The following is a 13040-nucleotide window of genomic DNA, read 5'->3' as shown; positions in this document are numbered from 1 at the left end:
AGTGACATAGCATGTAAGTCTATATATTATGGCACAATGTAATAGCTTGTTTTTTTCATATAGATTGGGGTTTTTTTTGTTTGCTATTTTATTGTTAGACTATATGTAGGTTTGGTTTTAGCGTGTTGGTGCTGTTTTCCGATAAACAGGCCGTTTAAATACTATCTAATACAAGACTTGCTTAAGTATTGTGTATAAAAGTATTAATATATGGAATTGATGAATAAAAACAAAAATATTCAACTTTCAACAAATATCTATATTTTGAGGTGTTTGGATGCATTAAAGGTATTAATTATTAGAAAAGACTTTTTTGCCTTGAAGCAGAGGTTTTATTCATAGATTGTTGAGTCCAAGAGCTAGAGAAAATCGTAGAAACTAATTGTCCAAGTGAATCACTGGCAACATATCAATTGTGGTTTATATGTAGCGTTCCTTCCTAGAAGCAAACCTTTCCGAGCCCAGCTTCATGAACATATTATCATTCACCACCGATCAAATATTTCATATGTTTTACTGAAAACAATGATAAAATGTAAGACACTATTAGAACTGGGCCTTAAACACAATCTGTCCGCTTCATAAACACTCGAATCATGTTGTGTTCATCAGTCGTTGCAACTTCTGTTGCATTTTCAACGGACGAAGGAGAATAACCTTGACATTGACCAGATTCATGGTTGAAGATGAAAGCCTGACATGCTTCACGTACGTGACACTCCTTTCCACACTCGCCCATGTTGGTCCTTATTGTGCTGAATATACCATGAATGGAGATCCATGCGACGTAGTTTACACTCCAACACGTCTGGTGTAGTCCTAAATGGTTACATAAACAAATACAGCTATTTATGCCTCAGTTCAATCCTAATTTTCTTAAATGTTTTATAACAAAGCTTGTGAAAAACATCGTTGCAAGATCCGAGAGATGTTAAAATAGACGATTATTCATCCTAACATTTCTAACTAAGTATGGTGTTAGTAACGGACAAGTAGCATAGCGATACGTGATCATAACCATGTGGTCAATTCTTAAAAAATAGAATAATAAAATTTAAAGAAAATCTAAGTTGAATACTAAATCGATGAAGCAATGGAAACATGTGAACAAATAAATGTTTTACACGGAGACCTATGAAAAGCCGTTAAATATTTCGACCATATGTTTCTGTTTGAAAAATGTCTTCTGTTTCATTTACGACAACTGCCATTTAAATTTATGTAAATAATAGAATTATAAGCGTCCCGAAAACATAATTTGTTAGCAACCAGTGCTCAGCTATTACAAACAAGTACAACCATTTATATTCAAAATGATCGTTTGAAAGCATGAAACACATGAACAAATGCAATTATTTAGATACTTTTCAATTCTCATTTTAAACATTTGCTTTAATTAGTTATATGTCATCAGTCTTTGTCCTTGTTTTATTAATGTTTTACTTACCAGACTGGAGAATGGGACATCCTAGGATTTCAAGACGAAAAGCCCGATCATATTTCCAATTTGTAGGGGTTACCCGGATGTATGTAGCGACGATTGAGGTTTCAAGAATCGACTTGGCCAGACTCCAATCGTCAGTATTTCCGGTTAATAGCTAGAGACATAGATTTCCGTGTAAACAAATATAAACAATATAGAATCATGTGAGCAGGGTAATTGCATTTCCACATAGAATGGCTAGAATTTACAATGATTATAAGTCGACTCGTACTTGTTGATTGGCCATTTATAGCACACTGGTTATGTGGTATACAAAGAAATAGACGAAAAAGGTCTTAAAAACGGCCAGATATAGCGACACATGTAAACGTACGGGTTACTAGTACCAGAGCTGTGTCGTTTGTCTCCCTACCTTCACGTTTCCGGCACTGTCCTTGATATCTTGCCACGTGATACCGTTGTCGCTATACTGGACGCTGTATTCAGTTATAAACTGATTATTTCCACTTCTTCCCTGTGTTACAAACCCTGTGATCATAGATGGTTTTCTTAGTCGTACCTTGGAAATTGTAAATTAAAAGTCACCTTAAAAATATAATTTTCATTTTACTTCCGTGAAATAGACATATTTGTGTAAGTGGATAACGATAACATTGCCTTAAATATGAAATCAATGTGCAAATTAAATAGTATAAGTTTGCTCCTGTCCATAATATATAAGGTCCTCCATGGCATAAGTCTCATACCTTCGCCTATAACATCTCACCAATCTGGGCTGCTTATTATATCTTCCGCAAGTTCTGACCGGCATGTGTATCTTATTACATATCATTCGAACACTACACGTTCATGTTATTTCCCTAGAGAGATTTAAGTGTGAATATTTACATAAGCCCTTCCCGTTTTCCATTAACTCTATGGAAAATCAGCCTGCAGTTACTTGATAGTAACTGCAGTCTGCATTATCTGGTCACATGACTATGGTTTCCGTGACGTCAGTGTTAGCAACCACTCCCACCGATACGATAGCCGCCATCTTGTTGTTGTCGTTTAATCTGGGTGTGACAGATAAATAGTTAGACGTCATGATGATTTATCTGTCACCCATATTGCATTCATATTGGAAAATATTCAGAATCCATATATCGATCAATGTCTGATGATTTTAATAATATATACAGTCGCTATATAGAAATATTTATATGTGAAACTGCTTTTAGAACATGTGTTTGGTCGAGACGGAAATACCAGCAGGCAAGGAGTGGAGGGAATAAGAGGAAGTTGAACAGCAGAACGTAATGGACAACTAACTGATTATCACTATTTACGTTTGCATGGAGAAAAAGCAACGACATGGACCGATATCATGTTTTATACTACATTTAGACTTGGACATTAATATTCCGTACTCTCTACCCCCCTCCCCCTCTCCCTCTATCTCCAAATAAGTGTATGTATATGGGTGTGAGAATGAGTGAACGCATGCACGACAACTTTAGCTGCCTTATTTGTAAAGTATGTTTGTGTATCATCTTCTAATTTTGTTGTGTTTTGATTGTAATTTAAAAAAAAGGCTTTTTATAAGTTGTATAACTTGTGCCCAATCCAGTTGCATTATGGCAATAAAATATGTAAATTAAAAAAAGCTTGATGCGAGACAGGTACATATACGTGAATATGCAAATATATTGATTTACCTGAAGGTAGGATCCTAAATAAGCGTAGTAAGCCACTATTGGATCAAGAATCCTAGCATGCTGTGGATGAGTTCGTGGGTCGCCACCATAAGGTAATAGTCCAGTGAGGGCGTGGTCTTCTACACCAAGTGGCCCCGTCACGAGGCTCGAATTACACGGAGCTGAATTACAAAATAAGATTTTTCTATCTAAAATACTAGCTGATTTGTCATCGAATTGTGTTAATTTCTCTCAGATAAATTTATAGTTATTGTGTTTAATTTTGAGTTAAATTTCTTGCATATTTACCATCAAAAGTACTATTTTCTTAGTGCTGCAAATAAAAAATGAGGTCGGGTGGAGTGGGTGGGGTTGGTGTTGAGGTTGGGGGCGGGGTTGGGGCCGGGGGTTGAGGCTGGTGTTGGGGGTGGGTAGGGGTTGATTATGGCAAACTCTAATATTTGACAGTGCGACACTTGGCAGTTCTTCTTGATGTGTTAATATTCGTTGACTATATTTGTTATTGACCTAATGCGTTCCTGAATTTGATGATTTTTTTTCAGGGTTTAACCTACCTTCAACAGGTACGGTCACTTAAGGACGTGTCTCCATGTGTGGTGTATATGCGTGCATATGTTAATGTGTTCTGGAGGCAGGGATTATGGGTATAACTGCCTCCTTGTGATAGCGTGGATATGATTCAGATTTTATTGTGCTATCTCGCTGAAATACCATGCCGAAGGTACCTAGCACAGCATTCCGCCTGGTCACATTATACTGACAACGGGTGAATAAGTTGTTACCATTACCCTAAATGCTGAACGTTAAGAAGGGAATGCCAGTTACCATTTTAGAGGAATGGATTTGATTGGCGACATAAGGACACAACAGTTATTACATAGGTATGTTTCAAAGTAATCAACGAGGAACGTAGACAGACTGCGTACCATCCAGAGGTGTAGGGATTTACAACATAAACAACATCTGTTAAAAAGCCAGCCACTTTAAATTACCTGATTTTCAGGGGCATTAGGATGTGACAAACCTTCATAAAGAAAATTTCCAACGGCATATATTCAACTTTTTTCACAAAAAGATATGTATGAGTAGAAGCTAATCAGACAATAGAACTTAATACGAACCAGTCTGAGCCCCGAGAAATACCATATTCGCCACCATAATTAGTGTCCAGGCCTTCTGCAAATCAGCCACTGCTCCGGTTCTCATCGAAGTTTGGTAACCGTGCTTCATTTTGTTTTTTGTTGTTGTTGTTAGCACCTGTATAACACAATAATGAAAATATCAGGGTTATACAGACACATTTCTTTTTAAAGAGAAATTGTACATTGTAAACACATTATTTCACCTGAATACACTCCTGATAATTTCCCCATTGTAATGGAATCACTCAAAAGAAAAACATCATTGAGGTTCCACTGACTTTAATTAAATGTTTCCCTCGTCATTCCCTAGCATAACCTAGCACCCATGTGTGATCTTGATATATCAATTCCAAACAAATTGGTAAGATTTTTAAAGTTTAGCTAGAGGCTTTGGCGAGCACCGAACTTATAACAAAATCCCGAATGTTGGGATTTTCCCGTCTATATCAAACTAGAAAGACAGATTATTTTCCACATTTCCGTAAAAGTAAGTTGTAATGGTAACAAAGATGATGACGTTACCTTTGTGATGGGGCTTATCGGATGAGGCGATGTTGACGTTTTCAAAATATGATTGCGTTTAAGTACTCTTTACCATGTGTCGGTAAAGACTATAAGACTCTTTCATGCCCAGGGGTGTAGGAAAGGGAAAATTTACCAAAAGGGATTTGCCAAAGGTGGGTTCAACATTTGGCCCCCACTTTGATTTCCTTTATTCTTTTGCCATATGTAGATACATAAAAATGATCAATAATTGCATAAATGATTATTCATAATTGTTACTGATAACCGTATACGAAGTGGACCTCCTTCCATAACACCAGGTTGAGTGACAGGGGTATCCTAACAAAATGACCGAAAATATCACAGGGAAATGTTAATTTGGAAATGAATTATGATAGTGTATAAAATTACTGTTATTTTGATACTTAATATGTCATATTGGTAGACATGAAGTAAGCGTAGTGATACTTTTAATTGGTAAAACATGCAAAATTATTTTCACAAAAGGACCTGTTACAGGAACAAAAGAATTTTGCCCACAAAGCAATTTAACCATTAAAAAGGTCCCGGGGGCCTGTGCTATCAACTATTTAGTGCCGCCTTCCAAAGGTGAACGATAGGGTTCACTTTTTTGTCCAAAAAACTATCAAAACAATGTGGTACGCTATCAAATAATATTATATTATTTAAAATAGGATCTGCTGAAAATTATGAACTTAAATATGTAACAAACAATTACATAATTAAAAGTTATAAAAAACGATTTATTTTGACATTTGTCATACAACATATTATCCTTAAGATGACACATTTACCGCATACCGATTTTTTCGAAATTTCTACTATCGTCGGTCAACATAATGTGCCAAATAATAAGTATGTTTGTGTACACAAACCGGAAATATGTCTATCACTTCCGTAAAGATGCGAAACAACTAAAAATGTACATAACATACTAAACTTTTATGTGTGTGAGACTGCATAACTTTTTAAATTTTGCAACATCTAGCTTTATAGTTGGGCTCATCATGAGCAGCAGATCTTATTGATGAAAATTTGATCAGTTGCGATGATAAATTGGTGCGACATATTGTTAAATGATCAAACATTACCAAAGGTCATAAGGTTGTTTGATTTTATTTTGAAATAGACGTTGCTACAATTTGACATTTATATGACAAATTTACCGGTTCTCAAATTTTCTGAAATTTTCACTATCATATCTCAATATAATGCACCAAATAATATTAAAAGATTTTTGGTGAACAAGAACCGAAAATTGGTGTTTTACTTCCGTAAAACAATTGATGTAGCAAATAGGTAAATGAAAATACCAACATTTTTAGATTTTAAGATTTTAAAACTTTTTTGTTATGCAATTTTTTGTTACATATTTAAGTTCATAATTTTCAGCAGATCCTACTTTAAATAATATAATATTATTTGATAGCGTAAAACATTGTTTTGATAGTTTTTTGGCCATACACCTTCGGAAGGCGGCACTAAATAGTTCATAGCACAGGCCCTGGGGACCTTTTTAATTTTCAAAAATATCTCATGGGTCGTGTCTTAGGGAGCTACAAATATAACTCAGTAATGGTTAAATTGCTTTGTCGGCAAAATTCTTTTGTTCCTGTAATAGGTCTTTTAAAATAAAACTAACGTTGTCAACTTGCCTTTATATAGGTACAATGGTAGTCTATATTTTAAACTTCTATAAAAACTTCCTATATATGTATTCTGTCTACAGAATCGTTTTTATGTTAAATCAAAACCGGTAATGAACTATTTCATTATGCCAAACATGATCAATGCCCAATTTCACATAACCTTGAAGATTTGACTATCAATGTTTATTATGATAGATACCGATACATTTTCTGTTTTTGTATCATACTTACACACTTTATTATGTTAGGCATGTTTTCAAGTTATGTGCAGCAGTAATAACTCATGAATATGTATTCTTTCATAGTAATCTTTCCCCTGGAGAACTACTTTAGGTCTGAGATTGTGTTATAGACAAAGCTATGCAATTATTTAAAAATGAATAAAATAATCTTAATAACAAAACTATTATACACTTTATTATACCCCCGCAACGAAGTTAGGGGTGGGGGTGGGGTGGAAGGGGTGGGGGTATACTGGAATCAGCTTGTCTATCCGTCTATCCGTCAACTCATTCTAAAGTAATGGACCAATTTCAACGAAAGTTTCCAGATATGATAACTGACATCTGAAGTTGTGCATCCAGGTATTATTTTTTCATTCTGACCTTTTTTCCCCTCAAAGTTATGGCCTTGTGTTGAAAAATCCTTGTCCGGCTTAGTCTTCGAAAACTAATGGGTCAATCTCAGCAAAAGTTTCCAGATATGGTAGCAACCTTCCGATGGTGTGCATCCGGGAATTCTTTTTTCAATCTGACCATTTTTTTTCACGGAGTAATGGCCCTTTGTTGAAAAACACTTGTCCAGACAACTCCTCCAAAACTATGGGGCCAAGTTCAACGGAAGTTTACAGATATGGTAACTGCGCCCTGACATTGTGCATCCAAGAAGTATGTTTTCATTCCGACCCTTTAAAAAGGAGTAATGGCCTTTTCTTGAAAAAAAACTTTGTCTGCCTCTTAAACTACTTGGCCAATTTCATGAAAGCTTACAGATATGTTATTTACCCCCTGATGATTGCATCAGGTTAGTATTTGTTCATTTCGACCCTTTTAAGGAGTTATGGCCCTTTGTTAAAAATCTTTGTCTTGATAACTCTTCCTTAACTACTAGAACGATTTCAGCAAAAGTGGGTCATCTAGGCTAACAAGATGTGATATGAAAGTATGTTTTGGCATATGTAGGGAGGACAAGAAGTATGTCAGTGATATATACAAACATAATTACTGGTGGGAGACTATGGATTAATTTGCAATGCTTTGCCTTAGTTAGCCTTTAGATTACAGTTCTGGTTAATATAGGAGCGGGGTTTTAGTTAATATTAGGCTTACAGTTCTAGTATTTATTTTTGTAGCCTTTTGACCATTCATTAAACAAAATGTAAGGGATATTACGCTATTTTATATCGTTAACTCTAAAAAATAAAGCAAGGAAAGATACCCTTGTCTGACTCCCCATACAAAAAAATAAAAAATATCGGCACATCTTGTTTTTGTGACCTTGAACAAAAGTCAAGGTCATAAAAATTAACAACACTTAAACTCATTTACATGAACAACCTTCTTACCGAATATCAACACCCAATGAACTTTAGTCATGAAGAAACACAGGTTAAAGGAAAAGTGGAAAGAAAACTACGTGTTCCTTTTATTTGAACCAAAAGTAGTATAAGACAAATTTACCGGTTTTCATTTTTTTTGAAATTCCTGATGTTGAAAGATATTATTGGTAGCCAACTTTTTAACCAGTAAGAAAAATAGACTAGTTTTAGAGCTATATGAATTAACGAGTCTAAAATGGAAAAATTATCATAAGAAATGAAATTTCACACATTTTTCTGCTTTATTCTTAAAAACAAAGAACAATTCTTTATTGAAATAGTGCAATATTCGGTATCAAAATAACAGTTGAAATACGTTGCACACGATGATGATATAATTTTATAGTAATTGTGCCATTTATATGCTATAGGATGAATTGTATTACTGCACATTTATAACCCACACAGGTGTAAGTCAAGGAGGTCCTATTTATCATCAAATGAATTCTGAAACTAGCTGTTCCTAATTTAAGCTTCCTATATCCATACCTTCTTGGATTTATCTTGTTTTGAAATTCCAAGTGGGGTCCGACGCTAATGTTAAATCTCCATAGGCGTTGACCCTTCCTTTGAAAAGCCCGAGGTAGAATTTCACTTTCTCTTACCCTGGAAAGGCGTATTTCCACTTTTCCCGGTGTGAGATGAATAGAATCTTCCCCTACTTTGAGAGTGTGACAGAGAAATTTCCAACCTGAGGGATGATAAAAATTCGGGAGTATCATCCCGAGCTGATCTCTCGACTAAAACGGGATACATACCTTTGTAGGGTGGGATAAGTCGGTGTCTAATAGGGGGTAAGGGAATATTAGATATCCATCCATGTTAACTGTAAATTCTCTCTCGTTGTCTCAAAGCAGTTAAAAGTGATTAACCCTGGTTATTATGCCTTTGCAACCAGCCAATAGCTTTCTCAACTCCATAGGGAACATACAGCGGCATCCCCGCAGGTCTTGAATTATTAGATATACTTTTCTGATAACTCCTCTAGATGGGAGTAACACATACCCAAAATCTTGAAATATTAAAGATGGAAATATAGAAATTGAGTTTTCTTTGACATGATGTGTTAACACTATACTGGTAAACATGTATACAAGTTCATAAAAAAGATGTTTCAATAGACTTACCATCAATAGCAATCAGCATTGCTCTTCGCCATCCATGTCAACTGTAAATTCTCTCTCGCTGTTGATTTGTATTACAATAGCTGAAATGTCACATGGTTACTACATCAATTATTGAACGTGCCATTGTCATGGGAGGTTGAGACAGGCCACTGTCGAAATTAAAATGCATTTGGTCCATTTACTATTGTCATGCAGTGTTACAAACACAAATGAAACATTGAGCAATGATATATGCTTCAAGCTATTCCGAAGGGGCACCAACACTGTTCACATGCCCACTAACCAGGTCTGGTTCTGGTTTGGCAGATGGTGCAACTCTTACAGCTAGTCGCCACCCTCTAATTGACATTGCACAGAACCGAGCATTTGTTGGAGACAAGCCATGCATCATAGCAGCCGACTCCCCTACCATGGGGATGTATAGACAGTTATTTGTGCAAAGGTGAACATTATTTCACAGCAAGATGCACATGCGGATCCAAGCGGTTAAGGTGCACAGCTTCCACGTTAACCCGTGTAGTAATGACAGTTGTGCTCCAATTATGATCTAATCAAAGAGAAATGCCAACGTACCAATGATGAATTCTAAACGATAAGCCATTCATTAAAAATTCCGAAAATTGAAAGTGCAACGAGTTTTTCTTATATCTGTTGATATGATGTGATTTAATAATGATCATAACGCGAGGTTCTGATATACCGCTTTGTCACAACCTAGTTCGTAGGTAGTCTCAAAGCAGTTAAACATTATTATCCCTGGTTATAAGGCCTTTGCACCTGCCAATAGCTTTATCAACTTCTTTATCTTATATAAGATATCTTATATACTATATGAGATATCTTATATAATATATAATATATCTTATATCCTATATGAGATATCTCATATAGAAATTAAATGGGATATCTTATGTAAGTATATAAGATATCATATATACTTCAATTTATATAAAATATCTTATATCGCATATAAGATATCTCATTTAATTTATATATGAGATATCTCATATAGAAATTAAATGAGATATCTTATATAAGTATATAAGATATCATATATACTACAATTTATATAAAATATCTTATATCGCATATAAGATATCTCATTTAATTTTTTATATAAGATATCTCATATAGCTATATTAGATATATTATATAGCTATATAAGATATCGTATATAGTTGAAATCTCGTTGTTATATAAGATATCTGATATAGAATGAGATTTCGTGGCATTAAAAACCAGAAACTAATTTCTCCCTCGAGAATCATTCGGAGCACATTCAGGATTGCATTGGGCGCAATGGCGGAGAGGGATGGTAGGGATGCTGTACTTTCCCTAGGCCTAGCTCGCTTTGTCTCTCTTATAGCGGCCAAAGCAGAGGCTGCCATTTCCCGCCCTCTTGAAGTGGGCTCAGACATAATGGCGGCGACAGGAACACGTGTTGTTACAACAAGCCTACTGTCCCTACGTAGATCCTCGAGATATTCCGGACGGGGAGACTTAATTTTCGACATTTTGTTAAAATCTCGTTCCTATATAAGATATCTTATTTAGTAACGAGACTTTAATTATATAAGATATCTTATATAGCTATATGAGATATCTTATATATTATATAAGATATCTCATATCTTATATAATATATCTTATATACGATATAAGATATCTCATATGCTATATAAGATATCTTACATAATTCGATGAAATACAGGATCGACATTGCTCCTTGAATAAATGTTAAGTTGGCTTGCCATACATAACTTCGTCTTTAACGATCAGAAGCTATATAAACATGGATACATACGTAGATTTAAATGACAGGCAGGCGAACTGGATAAATATAGTGTAGGTCTTCTTCGAGTGTTAACTTTATATGTTCACTTATGTGTTATTGAAGTGCGCCTCATCACATATCGTCCTGGCATCAGGAGAGTAGACACATACATTAGTAAACACTAAATTTAACAGAAAGTGGTATCTCACTATGCAGGTATATACTCATCACAATATTTCAGTATCGATCAAAATTGAAATCGATGATTCCAACGTAACACAAACACCAATAATGCATTGCACGTTCATGGGTTATCTCCAGATCCCTAAGGATTCAGATATATACTGTGAAAGCATTTAATTTTGTCGGGAATTATTTTCGTTAACTTTATGAAGCTCTTAATTGAAGAATGTTCCAAGAACATTTGGTAACCGTCTTAGCTCGTGTTAGAAATATGACAATGTTGAAAATTCATTATTCAATATTTTTACAAAAGAAAAAATGGTTAGAAGAAATATATCCCGCTAAATAAGTACAAGAACAAAATGTATAATCATCGTCATATATCTAATTTTGATCGTCGCTTAATATGTAATACGTCTTACCCACCCATCCATTTATCGTATCCCTGTAAATACGCTGATGAAATTATCCCAGAAACGAGTTACTTGTGAGAAATTGTACATGTAACTACTGATGTAGCGAAATGTATACCACTAGCCTGTCAAACGTACATATTTAACCAGTGTTATATCAACAAGGACGTTGCTAATAAACACGAACATCTCTTTTCAAAGTTAACGCAGTTACTTCCCTTTTGTTAGAAACTGACTAACATGCATTTTACATACGCATGGTGTGATTGAAAATAACAAATGGTATTTCGTCCCATAGTGTCGTTACATTAAGGACGTAGTAGAATTTGAAATACTTTATAATGGACGAGATTTCTTTTACCCTAATTTCGAGGTAAAGGTTTTCGAATCATAAAATGACATTCATCCAATGATAATTAACAATCCCATGACGACTCTGCAGAATATATAAAAGTTAAGCATACTTTCTTGCAACACTAAATCGACACCGAAATTTGTATACATTGTAGGGGTATGTGTTGATGAATTTAAGCCTTTTTAATAATCTTACGTTTACTTTCATTGCTCAGTGAAGCACTTGGATGGTCGACTGGCTTTTCTAGAGATATTTTTTTTCCTGATAGCTTTGGCTGATATGCATGTGTCTGTACGTGTACGTATCTATGGTCGTGTGTTATGTGTTTATCCATATAACGACCTAATGAAATGAAATATTGCTTAGACGTAGCAAAGAACGATACATATTTTATAAATAAGAGATTAGAGGGTGTTAAAACGTTCTGTCTGAATAAATTAATGACAGGAAACAGAAGTTATCCTCCTAGTAACGGCCGTCTTATGCTCTCTTGTACTTTATAATCTCACAACAAAATATGTCCGTGATAAACATCAATTAGTGGAAAATTATAATATCCTACTCAGTGTATACAATGTACCAATAACACTGTATTGATTAGCTGCTTCAGTATCTCGGAGATGTATAATGCCGTAGACTTAGTCATATCCGGAACAAGGACGTAAGTCTCCATCAATAAATCTATGAATTTGCAGTTTTATGTTTATAATATAAATATGTATTGTGTATTGCGTATCTCCCATACCTGTATATTACATGTTTATACTTTTCATATCTGTTTATTGTATTATCTCCATATCTCTATTTTATATACCCAAAACGTATGCATTGTACATGCGTAATCTCTATACCTGTTTATTGTATATTCACGATACCTGTAAATCGTATTCTGTCCATACCTGTATAGTGTATATTCTGCATACCTGCTTTTATATGTAACTGATTTGCATTCATACCGGTATGAACATTGAAAAAAACCCATTCAATTCTAATATTTACATTCCAAATTTTATAATTGCTTTGATTCGATATTGAAGTGTCTGTGTCGTCAGTGAAAACGACATTGATGTAACAGCCTAACGTCACCAAAACGTTTGCTTCTAAAAGTTGTCCAACGTTATTCGAGGTGGAAGG

The 13040-nt window shown here is 34.8% G+C and overlaps 1 protein-coding gene across 1 annotated transcript; it reads right to left on the bottom strand.

Moving 5' to 3' along the window:
* Positions 1-323: 323 nt before the first annotated feature.
* Positions 324-4371, bottom strand: LOC110458303 (lactadherin-like). The gene is made up of 5 exons (XM_021509947.1): positions 4263-4371; positions 3142-3302; positions 1857-2003; positions 1448-1598; positions 324-819 (listed from the first exon to the last, which is right to left on the bottom strand). Exons 1-5 carry the CDS (start codon positions 4369-4371, stop codon positions 560-562), a joined length of 828 nt encoding a protein of 275 aa, XP_021365622.1. The 3' UTR covers positions 324-559.
* Positions 4372-13040: the final 8669 nt, after the last annotated feature.

Source organism: Mizuhopecten yessoensis, unplaced genomic scaffold (genome assembly GCF_002113885.1).
Source record: "Mizuhopecten yessoensis strain PY_sf001 unplaced genomic scaffold, ASM211388v2 scaffold9541, whole genome shotgun sequence".
Lineage (NCBI taxonomy): Eukaryota > Metazoa > Mollusca > Bivalvia > Pectinida > Pectinidae > Mizuhopecten > Mizuhopecten yessoensis.
The sequence above is the reverse complement of the archived record's forward strand: the minus strand, read 5'-3'. Positions and strand labels throughout refer to the sequence as shown.

Bases quoted from the DNA above. Each gene is read 5' to 3' on its own strand.
- LOC110458303 (XM_021509947.1), bottom strand. From the start codon at position 4,371: ATGAAGCACGGTTACCAAACTTCGATGAGAACCGGAGCAGTGGCTGAT. The intron at 2,004-3,141 runs GTAAATCAATAT...ACAATTTCCAAG, and splicing joins ATTTAGGATCCTACCTTCAG to GTACGACTAAGAAAACCATC. The intron at 1,599-1,856 runs GTAGGGAGACAA...CTATGTCTCTAG, and splicing joins ACAGTGCCGGAAACGTGAAG to CTATTAACCGGAAATACTGA.